The sequence below is a fragment of the Nelusetta ayraudi genome, unplaced genomic scaffold (genome assembly GCF_046127955.1).
Source record: "Nelusetta ayraudi isolate G7.1 ecotype Tasmania unplaced genomic scaffold, CSIRO-AGI_Nayr_v1 ptg000003l, whole genome shotgun sequence".
NCBI lineage: Eukaryota > Metazoa > Chordata > Actinopteri > Tetraodontiformes > Monacanthidae > Nelusetta > Nelusetta ayraudi.
In genome coordinates, this window is record NW_027466053.1 from 1070737 (window position 1) to 1093765 (window position 23029).

The 23029-nt window shown below is 46.6% G+C and overlaps 3 protein-coding genes across 3 annotated transcripts; all 3 read left to right on the forward strand.

Moving 5' to 3' along the window:
- Nucleotides 1-2593, forward strand: hoxa9b (homeobox A9b). Its single transcript, XM_076027488.1, has 2 exons — nt 1-1152; nt 1601-2593. The coding sequence occupies exons 1-2, from the start codon at nt 633-635 to the stop codon at nt 1837-1839; spliced, it is 759 nt and encodes a 252-aa protein (XP_075883603.1). The 5' UTR covers nt 1-632; the 3' UTR covers nt 1840-2593.
- A 1901-nt stretch (nt 2594-4494) lies between these two features.
- hoxa2b (homeobox A2b) lies at nt 4495-10181 on the forward strand. The gene is made up of 3 exons (XM_076027464.1): nt 4495-4874; nt 7863-8679; nt 9238-10181. Exons 2-3 carry the CDS (start codon nt 8286-8288, stop codon nt 9927-9929), a joined length of 1086 nt encoding a protein of 361 aa, XP_075883579.1. The 5' UTR covers nt 4495-4874; nt 7863-8285; the 3' UTR covers nt 9930-10181.
- Nucleotides 10182-14664: 4483 nt separating this feature from the next.
- On the forward strand, nt 14665-23029 carry skap2 (src kinase associated phosphoprotein 2). The gene is made up of 13 exons (XM_076027502.1): nt 14665-14746; nt 15109-15214; nt 15318-15343; nt 16092-16190; nt 16844-16924; nt 17153-17236; nt 17337-17461; nt 17858-17921; nt 18038-18136; nt 18282-18356; nt 19163-19275; nt 22603-22704; nt 22830-23029. The coding sequence occupies exons 1-12, from the start codon at nt 14707-14709 to the stop codon at nt 22693-22695; spliced, it is 1005 nt and encodes a 334-aa protein (XP_075883617.1). The 5' UTR covers nt 14665-14706; the 3' UTR covers nt 22696-22704; nt 22830-23029.

Below are 23029 nucleotides of genomic sequence, written 5' to 3' on the forward strand. Positions count from 1 at the left end.
GACTATCTATCTATGTGGCAAATCTGCTTAGTTTTAAATAGATTTTTATATGTGTACCAGCCCCGAGTATTTTCCTCCTCTCATCCCCACTAGAGGGGAATCATTAAATGATCACAAGGCTTTTATTTTGGAGGATAAATTAACCCATTAGATTTTTATTAATATGAATTTAGCGAGCAGCTCATCGGTGATTTCACAAATGGGGGCTTTAAAAAAAACACCCTCTGCTCCCTCACTGCTACAACTGCCTTCCATTACACCCGCGTAAGATCTCCTGACAAAAAACATAACCTTTATTGCTTATAAACTGTAATATTTCCCAATAAAGGCGAAGGGATTTGCTATTAAAATGTGGTGGTGGTGGTGGTGGTGGTGGGGGAAATGGTGGCCATTTACTTGAGCTGCGGGCTGATTTATTATTTATTGTTCTGTCCCACGGTCACGTGTTTTGGGGCGCCCTATCCGGTCGTGGGCAAGGTTCAACTTGCAGGACGCATTGATCCGCTGGCTGCTGCAGAAAAGCAGCACTATACGTGCAATGGTTGCCTTTTTCTGCAGCGTTGCAGGGCTCTGACGCGCGTTTCTTTTCCTCCTTTTTTATTTTTTCTTTGGCCCTTTTTTTGTTTTTGGCCATGTCGACGCTGGGGACGAGCTACTACATGGAGTCGCCCATTGTGCCCGAGCAGGACGAGATTGCACCGAGGTACTCATCAGCCGCAGGGGTGGAGCAGACGATGCTCAGCAGCGAATATGGCGGACACGAGTCGTGCCCTTTACAGGCGAAATCATCCATTTTCGCCGGATCTTGGAGTCCCATCTCGGGCCACGCAGCGGCGGCGAACGCAGCGGCGCCGACCTACATCCATCACCCGTACGCGGGCGGAGACAGCGATGGCATGTTTACGCGCTCGTGGCCGCTGGATCCGGTGTCCGCGTCCCTGTGTCTGACGGGATTACCGTCGACAGCCATGCACTACGAGATCAAACCCGAGCCTCTGATTGGGAGCGCCGAGTGCACAACTTTGGAGACGCACACGCCTCTCCTGTCCGACAATGGAAACAGCGCGTCTCTGGTGGAGATTCCCTGCGAGAGGGCGACAAAGGCAGCTAAGGAGAGAGACGCGGAGGAGGAGATAAAGGAGGTGGATGCAAGTAAGTGGCGCCGTCATTTCCTCTTAATTGGAAACAATTTAGTGGATGAAGCGAATGGGGGGTTTGGGGAGGTGTAGCACAGTGGAGGGAAGACGAAACGTGCGTAATGCAAAAGAATCGCGTGGCGATAGTAATAGGCCCCAAGCCAATGATATGGTATCATACCTCAAGAAAAAACCCCAAAACAATTTTGAAATACACAATACCATAATACACATAGACTGCATTCAATTGACACTACTTATACTTTGCATCTAGTCTGAAGCAAAAACAGTGAAGAAAAAAAATAATTTTTGCAGCAAATGTGAATTTTTCCTTCAGCAGGCCATATAGCGCCCCCCCTGGCCCCCCCAATTCAAAATGATTTTTTTTGGTCACCATTATAATTTTAAGAGAATTAAGTGGCCTGTCTGCCGGTTCTCTCTCGCCCTCCCCTCCCTCTCTCCAGATAACCCATCGTCCAACTGGCTTCACGCGAAGCCCACCAGAAAAAAGCGTTGCCCCTACACAAAGCACCAAATCCTCGAACTGGAGAAGGAGTTTCTATTTAACATGTACCTGCCGCGGGATCGCAGGTACGAGGTAGCCAGACAGCTGAGTCTGACCGAAAGACAGGTGAAAATCTGGTTTCAGAACCGCAGGATGAAGATGAAGAAAGAAAACAAAGACCGGCGGATTGACAGTTAACCGGTTTTGGGTGGAGGAACTGGTGGGAGGGGGGGGCGTCTGTCCTTAATAACTCTGATACCTGTGACATATGTTGCTGTAAAAAATTGTGTTGTTGAAACTAAGCTGGATGTGTTGTTCCCTTTTCCCTCTATTGTGATCCTCGGTGATGTTTGTGAGAGAAAAAAGTGTCTCCTGAAGATGTTGAAATAGGTTGTTTTTTTTTGTGATGTGCATGAAATATGAAGTGACCCTCGACTACCTGAATGTCTTTCAGCTACCTATTTGCAGAGTTGATTTTAAGTTATTGTTTAAAAAAAAAGAAAAAGAAAAAAAAAGAAACCCGTACCCGTTGGATCTTTGTGGAATTGCTGTAGTGAATAAAATACCTCATCGTTCATGCTCTCAGCCAAAATAAAGAATAGTTTGTATAAGTCATCAGAAAAAAATAAGGCGCCTCATCTGTTTGTGAGCGATAGTTTGATATGACAAAATCTTGGGATTAATAAATTGAGACTAACAAAAGAAAATCTTACTTAATACTGGAAAAACAATTAAATGCTAAATATTTTCTTGCTGCTTTTCTTACCTTCAATTCTCATCTTAAAATGATCTCCACAAAACCGGGTTAAAGATGATATTAGTTTGGGAATTTGTAACAACATAAAGAAGCAATAGGAACGCCCCAAAACTGTTTTTAAAATTATTTTCTTAACGTTAACCCATCGGTGTCAGGGGTTTTTAGTCACTGTAAGCGTTTATTTCATCCGATTATAAAATGAAGGAAAAACAAATCGGATATAAGACAAAAATCTATCTTAATTTTGTACAACTTCATGACTCCGCCACAGGCTTCAGAGAAAAGAGAATCTGCTGCATTGATTGCGTGTCAACGACACGGCGAGGCCTGAAACAGCGTCAGCGAGAGCAAACAAGGCTAAACAAGAGGAAACATGCACTCGGATTATTTCACAGTTAATTAGGTGAATATCCCAGCCGCTCCGCATTTCCTTTTCAGACATTTTCGGCAGCCACAAACTAAACAATGTGCCCTCGTCTAATAAAGTACAAACGGCGTCTCAGCTGTTTATAAGGTGCGATAAGAGCGAAGCACGCAGAGGCTCCGTGACTGCAGCAGCAGCAGCAGCAGCAGCAGAGCAGCAGAGGAGCGGTGCTGCAGCCGCGGGCCAATGCTGCTTCAATATGTGATATTGCTGCAAGATGGGCCTGGCACACACACACACACACACACACGCGCGCGCACACACACACACACACACACACACACACACACACACACACACACACACACACACACACACAGAGCTAGTGTGCAGGCCTGCAGATGGGTCTGTCCTAAAATCGTTTAATTACTTTACGACCGTCTAACAGCCCGAGTGTCTCAGTGCAGAAACATCCGTTTGTTGTTTGGCTGCAGATACCTCAGGACACACACACACACACACACACACACACACACACACACACACACACACACACACACACACACACACACACAGCACGCACACAGCACGAACAACATCTTATTTCTCGCTTTAAAATAAATAGATAAATAAATGAATAATATTCTCGCTTCATTCGACGAACAAACAAAAGCCAAGAACAAAACAGCGAAATCATGAGGCATCGGAATTTATTTCCCAGCAACCACTCCGTGACTGATGGTCGGTCAACAGGCTCAGAAGTGATGTCAGGGTTTGGTGCTGCTGTGCCCCTATCGCCAGCAGGTGGAGGCAGCAGCTCGTCTGAAAACTTGGTGGTGCGTTCACGGACCACACAGCCCTATACTCTCATCTACTTCCCATGGCATTCTGATCGAAGAATATTGGAAACATTATTGTCCCACACTTTAATATCAAGTCCTTTTATTATTGACTGCAACATCTGGGTTTCGTCCTGCCTTTCGCTGGGTGCCTCTAATAATATTGAAGAGAATATGCCATTAACATTTCTTTTTTAAAGGCCTCGTGTAAAAGATTATGTTCCAGTTGAACAGAAAAAGCAGATTTCAAAAATTGCTCATTTCAATCCCAGTTTGTTTCACTTGATCATATAGATCTTAGTGCAGATTTGTGATGACACAAAATAGGCGCCTTCTTTCAAGTGGAGCCGCACTCAATGCAAATAGCCAACGGAGATATAACAGTAACTTATTTTTAATGACTTCATAAAACAAACATGCATTGTAAACTTCAGCCAGCAAATATCTTTAAACATTACATACGTTACATGATTTCTTCTTACAAAAGTTACAACAAAAAAAAAAATGGTACACCCAAGGAAAATGAATGATGAATGGATAGGTATACTGTGACGTTTTAGACATTTTAATTAAAAAAGAGCATTGCAAGTATGCTGCACACACACACAAACACACACACACACACACACACACACACACACACACACACACACACACACACACACACACACACACACACAGTGTGTCAGTGTGAACGGATCAGACCACCCTGGGCTGCTGCTGATGAACTTGGGCTCCAGATAAGTGAGAGAAACCTCAAAGCTGGCAGCATTTCTTGATTCTGACTCCGCCTCCTTCCTTCTCCCTCCTCTCCCCACTCACACACTCCACCCTTTCCTTCCCCCCACCCAAAAGGCCGTCCACATGTAACTCATTAAGCCTCTTTTTCCTGTTAAAAAAACACTGAGAAGAATTAAAAGACAGCCGATGTTCCAAATTTCTCCAAAAATATTTTTTTGGCAGCAAAAACAACAGCAACACGTTTACTGGCGTGCAACACTGCATTCTCGTCTTGGCTCTTGTGCACGTTTTGAAAGGACATGTTTGCACGCCGCCCTGAGGAGCAGCAGCTCTGCACAAAACCCAAGTTGCTGTGGACGCCGTGACCTTTTATAACCCCTATACATCATGGCTCCTGACAGTGGCGGTGACAGAGGAGGCCGGGAGTGAACTCTGGAGCAGAGTTGCAGGCAAGTCAAGTCACAAGCACACATGGGACTCTATCTCAACCAGTCACCCTGCTGCCAATGGCCCGTCGTTGTGGACATGGATGGTGAGTTGACTTTGGCGTTCTTACATGGGTTTACTTATTGTGCCTGCCATTTCTTGGTCTCCATTTAACCACTTTTTAGATGGTTCACTTGGAAAAAAAACTGTGTCTCAATAGCTTCCCTTGTCTTTTCTCGTAGGTTTTAGTTAAAAAAATATTAAGCGGTGGTGTCTGTTTTTGTCTGTGACGTCTGTGTTGTCTTGCTCAAATATGTTGCAAAAAAACAGGCATATTGACGAGTCACTTCTCTTTTCTAAGGTGTGTTGATCGTCTTGTTAGTATTCCATTATCTGCATGATTATTTCCATCCTTCCGGATAACTCTGGCCTGTGTCTTGTGTACTTTTTTCTCCCCCCCCCCCATCCAAGCTTTCCCAATATTTATGCTCTTGAAGACGTAGAAAACATGATTTGCAGCCCTGAAAGGCTCCCACAAGCCAGCAGGGCCCAATAAATAAAACCGTAATGTGAAAATCCTGTCACGAACCCTGCTTTGTTTTCTTCACACACACACACACACACACACACACACACACACACACACACACACACGACGCTCAATGTGTTTTCCAGAAGGACATACTTGGATTTACGGCTGCGTGTGTGTGTGTGTGTGTGTGTTTTTAGTGTAGCATTTTTTTTGAAACTCACTGGCAGAAAATGAGATATGTGATATAATGCAGCCTTAATGACAGAAACAACATGCAGCAAATAAACAGTGCTACCATCGCGCCAAATGAATCACAAACGACATAATTGCAACGCGTGTAGAAAAATGTAATACCTGTGTAATAAAAAAAAAATGTTATTGCACGTAAAGGCAGCGCACACTTATAGAAAGGCAATTATGGTAATTTTCTATGTGTCTTTATTTTTTTTTACACGGTTTAGGAATTTTCACCACGCAGTTTTTTAGGAGAAAAATTAATGTTTTTTTTTTTTTTTTTAACTACTATAGTAAATCTCGCGCTACATAGGTGTCATATTTTATAGATACACACATCAACACATCCCCCCCACACACATACACTAACAGTTGTTGTGCAGCGTGTGGTTGCTGCCATGCAGATTTGGCCTGCTTGCTTCCCAGATGTCTCCTGTTGTCTCCCAACAGACGGAAAACACGCCGCTGCAGCTCCAGACACCGTCTCCATGTCTGCATCCGTTCGGCGCGAGCGGCCAAACGTGGCCTCGTGTCTGTTTCTCCTCTAGAGGCTCAGCAGCAGGAGGGGAGACAGAGACATAAATCAAAATTCATCCCGCAATCGAAAAGTTGGATGTCGTGAAATGTCGGCGCGCAGAGTTGAGGATGAAGCAGCTTCTGTGGAGGATTTATGATCCATGGTTCGCCTCACAGCCTCTTTGTTCTCTGTCAGGATTCTTTTCCCCACACCTGCGTTCGTTTCAGATGGATATGTTATGCTTTCGTTTTTTTCTTCTAAATTTACACTATACATAAAAAATATCTGGATAGAAGTGGTGATATGTCAGACTTTTTCTAAAAACAATAATTGGCGATGACCCTCAATAAACCAGTTTATTGTATTTTTTTTAATACATAAAAAATAGAATTCATTTACATTTCCTACAGGTCTAATATTATTTGCCATTTTCCTTCCTCTGGTCTCTACTAAGACTACAACTGTAAAAACTATCAGATTTTTTTTTTTTTTTTTTTTTTTTTTTTTTTTTTAAGGAACAACTGAATCACTTAAATCATTTAGATTTTTTTCTGCCAAATTCTCAGTTTTAAAGTGAAGGTGCAACAGAAACGAGTGTTCGCTGGTATCTGCTGGGGAGGAAGGTGCGAGGCTGAATGGATCAGTGCTGAATGCCGACACCCACTCACCTCAGCAGACAATTGATCCTACATAAAAGCTGCTCCCTTCGCTTCTCTCTCGCACTAAAACAAATCTATCTCCTCTACAGCTGTTGTCCCAATGTAATCCTTTTTGTGCAAACGAAAAAACGCCCGAGTGTCGTCATTGGATTAAATATTGAATAATTATCGAGCATTTAAAAAAAAAAAAAAAGCCAACGCCAGCTGTGTGCGTAATGACCGTGCGTCTCAGCCAGTTCCACGTAGGAAATCCCCATATTTCTACATTCAAAAAAAACAACAAGCTTCTCGTCTTCTTGTCTACATGCTGTGGCTGTCCTCTTCCTACCACTATGATCTAAGGCAGTGCTGCTGCGGAGCTTCAAATGTGTTCTTGGAGCAGCGAGCTGTCAGAGCTTTTGGCCAGAAAGATTGATCACAGGCAGCCTGGCGGAGCTCTTTGTTTAGAGCCCGAGCAATAAACAGCCATCAGATCTTCACCTTTCCTCGGCTCCACAACACGGCAGCAAATCATCCGCACTCGGCGCTCAGTTATTAGCACCAATGCCGCAGAGTATGGATGATGGCTTGGGTCAACAGTTTCCTTTCGGTGCGATGAAGAATGACGGGGGCAGTGGGGCGACTGTGAACTGTAAAATTGTGACAAATTTCGTTTGAGTGGTCGCTCCCATTTTTTGCGCACACGGCTGGTCTGCTTTTGGGAGATTTTATGATCATATAAGCAAAGTCACTGGAATATTATAACCATAAATCTCAGCCAATCATCGAACTGGATCTCCCAAGTCTTTTAAAAATGCGGTTATTGTGCCATAATCTGTCAAAAGCCAAATCATGTTGGGGTATATTAAAGAGCAATTCCTCTCTGAACCCCACAGCCTCCAGTGGGTTGGGGGAGGGGTGGGCATGTTTGAACATGGACGTGCTGCCTTTTTTTCGAGTGAACATGTGGATTCAGTCCAACCAAATACTTCATATTGGTAGTAACTGGGAGCTTCCACCGGGTATAATAAGATAAGACAATAAATACGGCCGTTTTTTTCCTCGTCGTTTTAGAGATGAGCCCATGCACAGCTCGGGCACGTTGCGGGAACGCGCATGCAGTGCACAGCTCATGGTGGGTTTCCCCCCCCCCCCCCCCCCCCCCCCCTGTAGGTGTTGGGAGGAGTGTCAAGGGGAGGGCTGAGCAAACCGAGCCCGAAAAATGTGTAAATAAAGCAACTCCAGCCCCCGGAATGAGGCGTTACCCCTCCGACTCTCTCGATCAATCACAGGGGACAGTGGCTTCTTTTGATAAAAAACCCAAATTGTCATTGGGCAGATGTAATCATGTGACAAGCAGCACGGTCTAATTCCAAGCATGTCCTCCAGCATGCACGCCAATAGTTTATGGCACGCAAGGTCTCCATAGGACTATATCCACTTTTAAGGGTTATATAGTTAATGAAATTAAAACTGCGCATTAAATCTGACCGCCGTTAAAAGGAGAGAGAGAGAGAGGAAGACAGAGAGAGAGAGTGAGGGGGAAAAAAATCAGCGACTTTATTCCTCCTCCCTTCTGGAGAAAAGCAGGAGGAGATGAATTACGAATTCGGCCGAGAGAGTGGTTTCATCAACAGCCGACCGTCGCTCGCCGAGTGCCTGACGTCCCTGCCTAACCCCGGCGGTGATGCGTTTCAAAGTCCATCAATCAAGAGCTCGACACTGATTCCTCCTGTCGCCTTATTCGGCCTCAGCCCGGGAATCCAGCCGCGACACAGCCGCGCCAAGCAGGCAGTGAGCGGCTGCAGCCCGCTGCAGAGCGCCTCCCTTCCCCCGGAGTACCCGTGGATGAAGGAGAAGAAGAGCATCAAGAGGAGCCACAGCAGCAGCAGCAGCAGCACCACCACCACCAGCAGCGGCAGCAGCAGCAGCAGCAGCCAGGCTGCCTCCACCGCGACTGACGCCTCGCCGATCTACCTCTCCCCCCAAGGCAAGACACGATGATTAATAACCTCCGTGCCAAAAAAGAGAGAGGCTCCTCATTGTCTCGGTGCAGTGAGAAGGGGAGATGCGTCCGCGAGACTCGCGCACTGCACTGGCGTGGGCGTCGCTTTTTCTTTTCTTTCTTTTTTTTTTTTTAAGAAGAAGAAGAAGAAGAAGGAGAAAAAAAAATAAACGGGAGCTGGAGTTTTGATTTAAGCGTGGCTTAATCTCATTAAGTAGCGCACTGGCTTGTGATGCGGTGTAAGAGTGTTAATGCTTGACAGTAATGGAGAGTGATAGATTATTCTTAACACGGGCCAGCAGCTGGCATGTTCATTAATCTTCACCCTGCGTCCCGTCCTGTCCGCGCAGTCCCATCATATTCTGCCTTCACGACGTAAATCTCCACCAGTCTCCCGTCACGGCTCGTCACAAGTTGCCCCTCTTCTAACTCGCCTTTCATCACACAGTCACACAGATAATACATAAATATATAAACGTATATGCTGCTGCTGTTTTGGCATTTCCCCCCCCCCTCTAAGTATTTTTGATTGATTTTTCCCAGGTTCCCCAGAGGGCCCAGATGGCGGTGCCGGCGGCGGAGGAGGCTCATCCAGGAGGTTGAGGACCGCGTACACCAACACACAACTGCTGGAGCTGGAGAAGGAGTTCCACTTCAACAAATACCTCTGCAGACCGAGGCGGGTGGAAATTGCCGCGCTGCTGGATTTAACGGAGAAGCAGGTGAAGGTGTGGTTCCAGAACAGGCGCATGAAGCACAAGAGGCAGACGCACTGCAAGGAGAACCGGGACCTGGAGGGGAAATACGCGTGTGTAGAGGACGGGCCGGAGGACGAGCTGGAGCCGGAGGCTGGTGGCAGCCTGGCCGGCAGCCTCCTGGGGAGGGACGGCTACTTCCAGAGAAATCATCTGGCTCTGCAGCAGTACGAGAAGGGACACAATGGGGAGAATCCAGGCGCTGCCGCTCAGCATTTGGGCAGCAATGAGAAAAATGTGAAACATTTCTCAAACGTGGCGCCCACTGTTCCGGGCAGCCTGTCGACAATAGGCCCGGACAATGATTCTTCCCCGGGCCTGGACGTCTCCATGCAGGACTTTCACCTTCTCTCGTCCTCCTCCTCGTTCTCACCGAGTTTTTCAGATTCTACGCATAGCCCGCTGCCTTTATCGGCCGAGACGTTTGACCTTTTCTCAGAGACACTCACAACCATCGACCTGCAGAACCTGAGCTACTGAAACCATCCCGCATGTTTTCCTCTTCGTTCAGGCTCTCGTGTTCTGCGTGGTCTCAATTGTAGCATTAATGGGGGAATTAATGTCTCAGAAAAGAGGTAAGTTGGAGAAATAAACATATTTAGAATAGTTCATTCATCTGGGCCAAGAGGACGTGAATTTATTTTTATATGGATTTCCACTATAAACTGAGCAGAATATTTTTTTCTTGAAATAAAACTTTACAGTGATTGGAATAATCGGCGCCTTATTGTTTCATTTCACTTGTTATTAATGAACTTCGTGAATGTATATTTTTAAACAGTTGCTATTTTTTTAAAAAAAATAATAATAAGTTGCTGTATGTAGTTCCAATACATATTATAATTATTACCACTTGAAAAACTTAAACAGCCTCAAATTATTTCAATATAATACGTCGCTAAAACAGTTCAAATTTCATTTACGTTACGTTTCATTCAGACATACATATATTTTTGAGATTTATATCTTACAGCGAACAGATTCATTTGAAGGTGAGCGCTGCTCCCCAAAAGCTCAGAGATTTATCTGAGCGGAGAAAGATTCATGGTCCGTGTCCTCTGACCAGGAAAAGGGAAAGTTCCAGTGCGGACTGTTGCTGCTCGGAGTCGCAGGCCAAACGCTGTGACTTTCTCTGGCTCTCTAATTAAATTTTATTGCCTATAAAACTCACAGCACTGGGGGCGCGTGTTTATAGCCCGAACTGCGACGTAATCTTAACATTTCTGAAATCGGGAATCGCGGCTGCAGCTACTGGATTTTTTCCCATATATTTAAAAAAAAAAAAAAGAAGAAAAAAAGATAAAGATAAAGAAAAAAAACATATATAGGTCAGTTCAAAGAGGCTGGTTAACGCTTTATTTCAACAAAGCGTATTGTTGATGTGATTGCAGTATAATAATGTCCTGATAATTAATCTACTAAATTTATTTCCTGATTTTTTTTCCCTGTTAAATATATATATATATATATATATATATATATATATATATATATATATATATATATATATATATATATATATATTATAAAACAAACAAACAAAAAACAACAACAGGCATTTATTTATGAAATACGCAGCTAAAGGAATGTTCACACCAGTTGAATGACAGGGACACATGGGGGATTTGCGCAGGCTGCGGCTGCTTTTATTGGCACGAAGCTGCACATGCAGGCAAATACAAGTTAGTTAAAAAAAATAAAAAAAAAAAACAACCAAAAAAACCCAAAACAAAACAAAAACAAAAAAACTTTATTTAGATGCTTATTTCAACACCGCACCTAGAAAAATACGAGTGCCAACGAGACTTTACTTTCGACTCTGCTCCTCGTCTCTGAAGAAGATTGCGCGCTTTACCCCGAGAAATAATAAAGCCACTGCGCTTAAAATACAAACTATGATTCCGCCGCATGCTTGCATCAAATCAACTTATCGTGATCGTTTGGTGGTTTAAGCGTTTAACGAATAAACAGACGTGAACTAAAGCGGAGGACTGAGTGAAGCAGTCGACTCCGGTTTGACAAAGAAGCTCCTGAAGAGACGCTGCGGCCGCAGCCAGTCTGCCAGCCGGCAGGAGACACAAAACCTTCCTCATAGCTGCTTTATCTCTCAACGGTGTACGTAACGTGTATTTCTCGGCATTACAAAGGAATGAATCAGACAAACGGATTTAGTTGTTCTTATTATGCTAGTTATCACAATGCAAAAAATGTCTAAGACTAAGTATAGGCCCGTGGACTCATAAGCTCTCTAAACACACATGCTAACACACAAATGGGTCAAAGGTCAAGCTGGCTGCCCACTCCTCTCCAAGTGGGGAGGAACTACTGCCGGGTCAGGAGGGGGTCAGGGTTTGAATGTGCACAGAGGATCTTGGGCCCATAAAGAAGTGACAGCGGCTCGGATAACACACAGGAAGTGACATCAGACAACATAAACACTAAACAGGAACAAGGATGGAAAAGTAGGATATGATCCAGGAGTTTAAATCTGCATTATGGGGTAAGATCAAATAATTCTATAAATCATACCAATCTATCAGCAGGTTTAATACATGATAGTTTACACATTTAGTTTTTTTTTTTTTGTTAAAGTGACCAAACAACAAGCTTTTCTATCTTATTGCTGCTGAACACTGTTTTACTGTTTCCATTAGCTGTGGCAACTATGCAATGATGTTAATGAAGCTGCACTGATGGGCCAACATTTTGATTGGAGCACCAATATATCAAAGTTAAAGTGATTATCATGTACTTGAAATTACAATGATTACTTAAAAATGAGCACATCAACAACCTCCTATATAGAAAGAGACCATAAATGTGCAAGCATATGAACATGTGATGGAAAAGACTTCTGTAACAGGAGGTTTTTTGAAGTTGGTTAAAGACATTTATTTCAGACTCCAAAAAATGACAGTTTCAAAATCATTTCTGCAACTGGTTAGCATTAGCCTGAAGAAGTCTGGCGAAGAATGTGTGGCTGTCACTCGAAGGAACAAAAACGGTTCTTATTTTCAGTGAAAATGATGAGGCCAGTGCAGAGTACAGCACTGTCGCCTCACAGTTTCATGGCTGCAGGCTGGAATTTGTGGGTTCAGAGCTTTTCTGTGTGGATCTTCCATGTTGTCTCTGTGTCTGTGTGAGTGCGTGTTCCGCTTCACCCCACAGCCCAAAGACACTAGGCTGAGTTGAGAGCTGCAGCCTGTCCATAGGCATGAACGTGACTGCAAACGACAGTTTTTCGAAAAATAAAAGCGATATTTCAAAAATTTCAACAAATCTCGTCCCGCAAGATTTTACAAGAATTACGTTTGCTTTTTTTAAATTTTATTTTTTTATTTTTACGTTTGTTGCTGTCAAGAATGGTTGTTATATTTTTTTTATCTTTCATTACATGTAAAAAAAAAAATATTCTGTCTCCTCCTTCGCCCAATCATTATGCACCATTTTCACTGGTCAGTGACCTGGTCCCGTGACCCCGTACGTCACGTTCCCTGTGTCAATGCCAATAAAATGTTTCCATGACACTTTTGCGATATACCTCTATATGGATATGTGTGAAAAACCAACTCATGAGAGCGTCAAAAACTTTTAACCATATTTGAGAGATTTTTCCAAGTTTAGCTGTTTCCATCACCAGTTTTTATTGCCATATTTAGGTTCTAGGGGAAACGCAGCTTGGCCCAAACTGGTGACTACTCTGCAGTGTGACCTCGCCCCTCAACCAGCCAGGCTGTAACCCCCCCCATGACCTTAAGTGCAGGAGAGGCGCTGATAGCCAGATCCTTTCAAGACATTTCATTTGCAGATTAGTTGTAATTGCCTCATCCTGATATGGTATTTATGTATTGATGTCAGTTAAAGCAACAGTTTGAAGTTCTGGGTTAAGATGCAAGTTTTTAATTGTTGTTTCTTTATCATTAATTGGGAGAATGCCAGACATGGCACACCTAGCTGCCCTGATAGAACGACTGCCGCTCTTTCTTCTCTCTCCAGCCTCCTCCGTCAGCGTTCTCCCTTGTTTGCACCTCTGTCATTTGCAAACAGACTACGACTAATGATTCAGCCACAGTGCTTACGATGGTGGGTGCAGCGTTGCTGTGAAGCAAGATGTGGTTTTACTGGGACCGTGCCTGGCAGGCAACCACAGTTACATCATCCCATTAGCCTGCCGTGCTCTGTGTTGAATGGGGGCGCTATTCTGCCCATCACCTGTCAATGAATTGCAAACCTGACGTTCAAAGTGCAATTTTAAAGCAGAAAAAACAAGCCGGTGTTGCAGACAGTGCCGGTGGATCCCCTGCCTGAAGCTGGACCCTGGTGAATTAAAGGCAGCACCCAGCTCCCCCTTCCTCCCTGCTCTGCACTGACACCTCCGTCTCATCCCCCCCAACAACAACAAGATATACAGTTCAAAGGCTGCCTCTGTCAGGGCCGATACTGCCTGTCAGACCATGACTAAATGTCTGAGTGACACCTTTATAAACAACATGTCACCGAACACACCGGCAGGCACAGGTTTCACTTCATCTGAGAATCTGGTGCCTGTCAGTGCGCCAACATTTCTCCCTGATACGACTCGGCGATATTTCTTAGGTGTTGACCAGCAAGGGAGGATTTAAATAACGCCGCAAATAGGACGCAGATGATGCCACCAGCATTTTGATTTAGGTGCAAAAGCACAGTGGCCAGGAGACTCAAAAGAAGAATAAATCCGACGAGGGGGACAGTTTAATTGCCCTCTTAACTATTAATGATGCCTGTTTAGATTTACAGTGTTGACATATTCATAAAATTCAAAGTGCTGGCATCATTGTACTAATATATAAAAGCAGGGACAGTGTCGGCGTGTGACAGACAGTGAAGTGAAGGTGTGTGTGTATGTGTGCCAGAGAAATACGAGGCTTGAATCCGTCATAAATATAATGGCCAGTAGTTTTTCGCGTTTGGTTTTACGGCTCTTAAGCGGCTTCATTAAAGGCGTTTAAGCGGCGCGTCGAGGCGTCAGAGCGCGGAGGGAGCCGAGCGAGAGTCCTGCTGTGGTCAAGTCGGTGTGTCATCCGGCTCGGGTTTTTTTTTTTTTTTTTTTTTTTTTTTCTTTTTCTCACGTCGACTTCCGCTTGCGAACCCCCTCGAGCTTGCTTCCGCATCGCGCGAGGGAGTGTGAAGCGGCTGGACGGACAGACGGACGGGCGGGCGGACGGACAGACAGACGGCTGTTGTTGCGTCGCTGCGGGGAGCAGAGAGCGTCGCCACGATGCGCCAGGTGCCGGAGGAGGTGGCCGCGCTCATCGCAGGTAAACCGCCACCACACGGCGTTGCTGTTGTTGTTGGGACAAGTTGGCTGCTTCACGAGGGAGTGTTTGGTTCAAAAAGGGGGAAGCAAAGTCTTAACACGGTTGAGTCACACGCCAGTGAAGTCCAAGTTCCTCCTGCCAGAAAAAGCGAGAAAGAGCACGCCCGTCTCTTATCAAGCGGTCCCACACGCTTGTGCTTGTGCTTGTGCGTGTGCGTGTACGTGTGTGTGTTTGTGTGTGTGACTTTGCTTGAGGAATGCGTCCTGCAGCCGCTGCCAAACAAAACTTCCACAATCAGCAATAAGAGTCCAGTGGGGTCCATGCGGGGCCTCGGTCTGTGAATCACCTCTGATTTCTTTCAGATCTGGAACTTTTCGTGTGCGATGGGCTGAAATGGGAGAATCTGGGCAAGAAGGCCAAAGAGAGGAGGGAGGCCCTGATCAGGCGGATTAAGGAGGTCAAACTGGGGTACGTGCGCCTGGTTCGCTGCCACACGGGTCCCGGTCACTCGATGCTCTGGTTCTCGTGCAGAATGTGAACGTTAACATCCATGCGCTCGCTCTCCCAACAGGTTCCCACAAGACTTCAAGGACAAAAGTGAGTGTTGGTTTTTCCGCTCTAATACTGCTGGTTTGTGTTACATGCGAAGGGATGTCACGGCGTAAATTGGAGCGGTAACATGATGAGTGGAAATGGCTCTGTCACGGTGGTTCCTGTCAGGATTTCAAAATGTAAACAATTAAGAAATGATTTAAGAAGCATCTTTTAAAGGCAGCACATGGTGAAAAATGTACGTGACCAGTGTCCATCACTTTTCAGAAGGTGCATTCTGAAAGACAGCATTCTAGGATTCAGCTCTTTGTGATGTCACAAAGGGAAGATACACCGACTGATTCCACTCCCAGCTCCTTATAAACAAGTGGAAGGTACAGGACGGCGTCAGTTTCAGCTGGAAACTAAAAGCAGACAATTGGGAGCGAAATTTGCTATTTTCTCAAGAATGACAATGTTGATTCTCGATGAATGACTCATCGGATTCATTTTGCCAGGCCGCTCAAGCATAGCCCTGGCAGAAAAAAAATATGTTTGATAAAAGTTAAGAACTTTAGAAGCAGAGGAAAAAGTGTTTCTGGAATCTGGAAGTGACAAAGGAGGGATTTTTTTTGTTTCAGAAGATTCTTAACCGTCAAGCTGATGTCTTCAGCAAAAGAAAATAAAGCGCGCACACACAAGGCAAACACGGCGCTCCGCTGGATTTGGCAGACACATGTTAAAGTCCAGTGATAGTGTTAAACAGCTGGCAGTCTCAACAGGAAGCGTCACCTGAGTCGCGTCTCTCCTGCAGATGGAGAATTCTCCGACGAGGACGAGGAGGTGGACAGCAACAACGACGGCGGCTCGCTGCAGTCGGAGCGCACGGACAAGGACGAGGAGGCCTATGACAGTAAGTCGCCAACCGGCGTCGCTAACAAACTCTGAAGTTAAAACGTCGGAGAAAAAAAAAGCCCACAAATCTCCGGCGCTGCTCCTCGGCCACTGTGACGTTGAGTGGCACAATGAGGGGGGGACATTCCAGCTGTAACTCGGCAACATACTCGGGGAGCAATTTAGAGGCTTGCATGCTACACCCACCACCTCTCTTTTTCTTTTTTTTTTTTACTCCGCCCCTTTGACAGCTCCGCCATGCTTTATTGCTCCCAGCCGGAGTCTGGGGCCTGAGAATGACTGCTCTGGCCCAATTGGGCCGAGGAGAAGAGGGAAAATAAAAGCATTCCGCGACATACAGTAGCTCCAGCCTGCGGACGGCCCGTCGTTGCAATATGCAAGAGTTTGTGTTTACATTTGTCATGACGCCGTACGAGTGGCAAGCCTTGTGTAACGGAGATTAGGTGCTCTGGGCTTTATAGGCTGCCAGCAGCTGCCGGCTTTATGGCGGCTCTGTCACACAAAGCAACTTCGACGAGTCTCCGGCCGACGACGGCTCCTTGCTGTAAAAGCAGAATTCCTCATACAGTTTTTTTTTTGTTAAGCAAAAGCCAAAACAAGGCAGAGGACACTGAGCCAGTTGTTTTATTTTGGGATTTTATTTTTGTCCAGATGCTCAGCAGTCTCCAGCAGTGGCAGCCCAGGAGCTGACGTCTGTGTTTAAAGCTGGATACCTTGAGAAGCGCAGAAAGGGTGAGTGCACCTTGTTTTTGGACTCTTTCAATTGAATACGAATACAACAGAAAGTGGGAACAGCGTATGCGCAGTACAAATATGACAGAGAATTGACATATACAGAAAGTGTCAAGAGGTTTTTTTGTTGATGTCCAAGCAGCACCGCAGCCTCCATGTGCTTTAACTTGAACTATTGCTTGAGTTTTTTTCTCTTTAAAGCAAACCAACCGCCGCCTGTCTCCGCAGATCACAGCTTCTTCGGCACGGACTGGCAGAAGCGTTGGTGCGCTCTGAGTCACCACGTCTTCTACTATTACGGCAGTGAGAAAGGTCAGCCTGCAAAATAATGTCCCGTCTCGTCTCGCAGGGGTTCCCGGCGGCGGCGGAGGCGATGATCTTTTTTTTTTCTTCTTGAATCTCCTGTGAGCAGACAAGCAGCAGAAAGGGGAGTTTGCCATCGACGGCTACAGCGTCAAGATGAACAACACGTTGCGGAAGGACTCCAAGAAGGATTGCTGCTTCGAAATCTCAGCGCCGGACAAGCGGGTCTATCAGGTGGGCTCGCCGCCGCCGCCCTGCTGGCTTATTAAGGAACAAGCTCAAAACGTGCCACGTTCCAGACTTGGGAGGTGTGGACATGCAATTCATTTAATCTCCATCACAGCTGGCCTGGCCTCGGCCCGACCTGCGCGGCCTGCCTACCTACCGCACTCATTCAAAAGCCTCCAACAGGCTCGTCTGTGTGGAACAGTTCACAGTTCTGCATAAACACAGTTTGCTTATGTTAATTAACACACGTGTGTGTGTGTGTGTGTGTGTGTGTGTGTGTGTGTGTGTGTGTGTGTGTGTGTGTGTGTGTGTGTGTGTGTGTGTGTGTGTGTGTGTGTGTACCTGCATGTTGCGCTGACTGCACGTTTTCTTTTCCTCCCTTCTCCCCCTCTTTCGTGGCAGTTTTGTGCGTCATCGGTGAAGGAGGCGGAGGAGTGGGTCAAACAGATCGACTTTGTCTTAAGAGGTCAGCGCTCTCTACTGGGCCTGAGCAAGATCGCCGGCAATCAATCCACCGTGAAAGAATAGAGCAGCTTCTTTAAATATGTGCAACGCTTTTTTTTGTTGTTCCCGTGTTTGCAGACATGACGGGCATCATCCCGCTGGACGAGGAGGAGGAGGAGCAGGAGCAGGAGGTCTATGATGACGTGGGCGGTGAAGACATCTACGAGGTGCTACCAGGTCTGGCTGCCTGCCTGTACATTCATCACACGCCGGCGCAATGGATGCGTGGATCTGCCCCACTGCATTTCAAAGTGTTGTGCGCCGGAATGACGAGGAAGCCAGAAGTAACTGCTTCCTCACCCACTCGTCCTTGTCTGTGCAGAGGAGGACCTGCCCACCGTGGCCAAGGCTTCTCCAAAAGCAGAGCGGACCAACAAACCAGCGCCTTCGCCTGCAGGTACGCAGCTTCACAAACAACACAACAGGCGCCCGGCGGCTCTTCCTCAGCCCGGCTCTCGCTGTTGAAACGTGCTGCGTTGCGTGAGTGTAGAAGCCATTTCTGTGAACACACAGCCGCAACGCCGACTGAGGAAGTTGAGCACAACTGAGAGTTAACACAATGCTGGAAATAACTGTGACCCACTTCCTCTTGCAATAAGTGACATATTAACATTTTGAAAATGCCTCCCACGTGATCTCTGCCGAGTAGGAAATAGTGTCAGAAACAAACGCTGAATATGTTATTGTTGTCGTTATTGTTCTTTTGTCTTCATATTTCTGTCTGAACAAGAGCAAAGTGTCTCAGGCTGTTGACGTTGCCAACGTTTACACAAGATGGATGAGCTGAGAAGGGATTTGACCGGCCCGTCAAAAAAGGCGGAAGAGGAATCTGTTCTGTTTTTTCTGTCTCTTTCTGTCAGTGAAACCGCAGACTGGAAACACGTTTTGCCCAATGAGGCTCCACGAGGCTCTTTCACTTCCATCCTCAACCTTGGTTAGGTTTTAGGCTGTCAGCTGCGGCGTTGCATTGTGGGTACACACCTGCGCAGAGCAAGTCGGCGCAGTGTTGCCTGGCTCGCTGCCACAGCTGCCCACACAGCGATGGTTGGCTCGCCACTGCCCCCTGTTGGTTTTATCGTGTCCACGCACACAGCCGCTGCTGTGTCAGACACAACTTTTTTTTTTTAATTAGATCATGTCTCAATAGAAGATTAACCACACTGGGTTTGTGTCTTATTACCCCCCCCCTCCTCCTCCTCCCAGTGGATAAGAGCACCGACTACCCAAACTACTACCAGGGTTTATGGGACTGCACAAGCGACTTCCCGGATGAGTTGTCCTTCAGACGCGGCGATACCATTTACATCCTGAGCAAGGTAAATTCAGAGTCGCTCTTCCTCCTCCTCCTCCTCGGATTAATTAAATATTTACGTCCCTGAAAGGACCTCCTCCAACCACCACCACCACCACCACAACCCCTCTCCTCTCCTCCTCTGGCCGAGCGGTTAAATCGTGGATTTGTTTAAACACACCAATGTAAAGCTGGAGTGGTGAGACGAGGCTTGTAGCGCGGCGCGGCCCTCGCTGGCCTCAGACCACCTAAAGTGAGTTATTCCAAGGCCCTCAGAGGGGACTGTCTGTTATACTTTACTGGCAGCATCTGGCCCACGCTCTTGGCCGCCTCCTCGCTCCGCCGCTGTGATGGGGATTAGTTGTGTCACAGCGGAAACGTTTTTTTAGTGCCGCTGGCCGACGGGCGGGCTTTAGCTGGCACGCGGTACCATTCCATCACTTCCATCTGGGCCGCCTGAACACACAGTGCCGCCGTCGAGCGGAACCCCCGGCCCACACACACCTCTCGCACGTCTCTCACACCTCCTCGGCCAAACAGGAGAGCGTGTTCTCACGAAACATCTGCAGCGGCCCGACACTCCGTCCCCCCCGAGCAGGTGAGGACGTGAAGTGGGCGTCCGGTGGGCCCAGCTGAGGCTGGCTGGTGGGCGGGTGGGTGGACGCTGTGAGAACTGAGGGGCTGTTCTTCACCTTCTGCACGGAAACCAAACAGCGGCCCGCTTGTGCGTCTGTCTGTGAGCGCGGGGTGGGATTTCTCCGGCGTTCCGTTTTGTAAGTAGAGCAGTTTCCCGAAGCCGTCAAATGTCCCGTGTTGCATATTCATGTCTGCCTGTGGCTTTATTAACAGTGTGAAATGTGCTGCAGGTACACAGCGCTCGGCTGTGTGTTCCCACAGGGGGAGCAGAGCGGTCAGCTGGGCCCCGCTGGCCCGCTCAGTTTACAAATTCAAGCCTGCCATCTAGTGGCCGGAAGTGACTTTTTTTTTTTTTTAGGCTGAAAAGCAAAACATTTATTTTCTCAATCAAGTAGGGCGAACTACATGTTGAAATTATGATTTAGGTCTGTCAGGTGGACAAGATTATAGATTCAGACATTTTCAGCGATTATTCTGATTATTTTGTCTTGTAATATTTATTTTCTTATTTTATTTCTTTTATTTAATACAGATTGTTTTTAAGTGAAGCTCGGTTTGACATGTTTTGATGATTCGGTCCAAGCAGCACTATGAAATTTAAACGTGTCTTGCATCCTCGTGTATTTTCAGAGTAGAAATAAGCAAATCATTAAACAATGAAAATGAAGGAACAAGCCCAAGAGTTCAGCTGAAGCTATAGATTCATTGATCTGTCAGTCACTGAAACCACACAAAGCAGATGGATCCATCAGTGCTCACTGGCCAAATGCCTGTTTATGACTTCCCCTCAGCGTGTAGGAAAAAAGAAGGGGGGTTGGGGGGGGCCGGGGGGGGGGCACCAAGAATCAAGTTGCCTTCTCCCCAGACTGGGAGTGCCATTAGCTGGAACCTTGGTGTTGGGGGTTGTGGCCTGCTGCGAGGGCAATGACCATAAAACCTGTCTGGACTGCAGCAGCCAGCTGCAGATTAAAAGGGACAGTCGACCTGCCCCCCCCCACCTCAGTCACTCCCCTCGCCCTCATTCTCCTTTCTCCCCCCTGCCCCCGCCCCCCGCACCCCCCTCCTTCTCGGGCCTCCCCCATTCCACAGGCCAGAAATAGCCGTGGTGTTACAGCTGCGAGACCCCCCAGTCAGGACCCGGCTGTTGATTATAGGCCTTTGACTGGGGAGTGAAGGAGAGAGTGTGTTGTCCGGATATGTGTGCGCCCGCCCCCCTCCAGTCACAGCACATAAAACTAATTGAAAGACGTATCATCTGAGTGCCTTATGAGTTGATAAAACGTCCGAGCGTCGCTTCATTTACAATCTGCACTTGTTAAATTCCCAGCGTTGCATCGCTGCTTCACTGCAGTCGGGTTTTCAGAGTGTGCGTGTGTGCGTGTGTGTGTGTTGTCACAGTGTGTGGTGCCATTAGTCTTCCACAGCTCAGTGTATGTGTTCTTGGGTTGTGTCTCGCGCTCACTCAAGCACAACTTATTTGTCAGCCAGAACTCCACAATGAGGTGTCGCTGCCTTCCAGGGCAGGCAGCAGGAAGTTGCAACACACACACACACACACACACACACACACTGCCTGGCTCTGCACAAATCATGTCAATATGCTTTTCCCTCTGGGAATTGAGCAATGTCATTTTAGTCATGTGACCTCTCCCCCCCACATGAAGTTCCATTTCCTGATTGGTTATTTGGATTTTTGTCTTCACATGATTCAGAAAAAAAAGTTTCAATGTTATTTTGTATTATTAACTCTGTGTGTGTGTGTGTGTGTGTGTGTGTGTGTGTGTTAGTTCATCTCCACCACTGCACTGTTACTGTGAACTTCCTGTGACCGACGCCACTGTTTGCTCTCTTCCATCCATTAATGGAAGCGGACGCCGACTCGCTCCCGCCCGCCATCGATTGTAAACGTGCTGCAGGTTTTTGCGGCGTGCGTCCGCCTTGTCGGAACATGATCTTCGCCGCGAGTTCACGTCCCGCCGAGACTTTGATGTGTGCTCGGGCTCTCAGCCAGAGAGGCAGAGTGGCGGAGGGGGAGTGAGTGAGTGAGTGAGGGAGGGAGTGGGGGCGAGGGAGGGCTGCTCTCCTCGCACTGTGTCCTCCCTCCTCACATCTCGGCGGGCTGACAGCCATTTGGAGCTATTACTTGTCAGGGCCGTGACAGATTTACGCGTGATGCGCTCCGTGCACGCCGAGCCGAGGGGACTTCTCTTTGTCTGGGAGTAGAGAGTGGGAGGTGGCTGCGCACTGTGCAGCCTCAAAGCTGATAGCGAGTGCAAAGGCCGGACGTGGGGGTGAAAAAAAGTGTCTGGTCGTTGACTGGGCCGCTGGTGTTTTTGGTTTTTGAAGCAAATACTGAAGAAGCACTGAAAAATATAATCGGACGAGGGAATGAACAGAAGAGGCAGATGGAGAGGAACAGAGATCCAGGACTTGGCGTCAATCATCATGTGTCTCCTGCTACTTCATTTGCATGCAATAAATATGGCAGTCGTAACAATATTTAATTTTACAGTTGGTTAATCTCAAGATGTCACAAAGAAACGTTTTCTTGCTTTGATTCTAAAACTCCTACGTTCCTCCGTCAGCAAAATGTTCATGTGTGACGATGCTGTGCCAGGACGGCGTGGATGAATGAGTGTTTTTTTTTTTTTTGTTTGTTCATGCATCAGAATAAACCAACAAACAAACAAATGCTAAAGTCTTGCCTCGCCTGCAGGAGTATCAGACCTACGGCTGGTGGGTCGGAGAGAAGAACGGGAACATCGGCATCGTTCCCAAAGACTACCTGATGGAGCTGTACGCTCTGTAGCATCGCAGGGTGAGTTCCTCTGCTCTCATCCAGCAGATGAGAAGATTTTCACTTTCTTGCTCGTGTTAACATCACAAAAGAATGGAATTTCTCAACTGCAACTTGCCTCGTCTTGTGTCTTGTGTCATTGTCAGACTTCCTGCCCTCCAGTGAGCCATGGATGACAAGCGTGAAAAGATAAACATGACAGAAACACAGGTTCAACAGGTCCTTTTCTACAGTATCTGTATCTCTTTGTAAAGATTTTTTTTCCTCTGAACATTTCATGCCATTCTTTTTTGTTTGTTGCAACTTTGCTATTTTGTTATACAGAAATTAAAAAAGAGTTACTAAT

Excerpts from the sequence above, each read along its gene's own strand:
- hoxa9b (XM_076027488.1), top strand. The coding sequence starts at position 633 with ATGTCGACGCTGGGGACGAGCTACTACATGGAGTCGCCCATTGTGCCC. Across the intron at positions 1,153-1,600 it reads GATAAAGGAGGTGGATGCAA|ATAACCCATCGTCCAACTGG; the intron begins GTAAGTGGCGCC and ends CCCTCTCTCCAG.
- hoxa2b (XM_076027464.1), top strand. The coding sequence starts at position 8,286 with ATGAATTACGAATTCGGCCGAGAGAGTGGTTTCATCAACAGCCGACCG. Across the intron at positions 8,680-9,237 it reads GATCTACCTCTCCCCCCAAG|GTTCCCCAGAGGGCCCAGAT; the intron begins GCAAGACACGAT and ends GATTTTTCCCAG.
- skap2 (XM_076027502.1), top strand. The coding sequence starts at position 14,707 with ATGCGCCAGGTGCCGGAGGAGGTGGCCGCGCTCATCGCAG. Across the intron at positions 16,191-16,843 it reads GGACGAGGAGGCCTATGACA|ATGCTCAGCAGTCTCCAGCA; the intron begins GTAAGTCGCCAA and ends ATTTTTGTCCAG. Across the intron at positions 16,925-17,152 it reads CCTTGAGAAGCGCAGAAAGG|ATCACAGCTTCTTCGGCACG; the intron begins GTGAGTGCACCT and ends CTGTCTCCGCAG.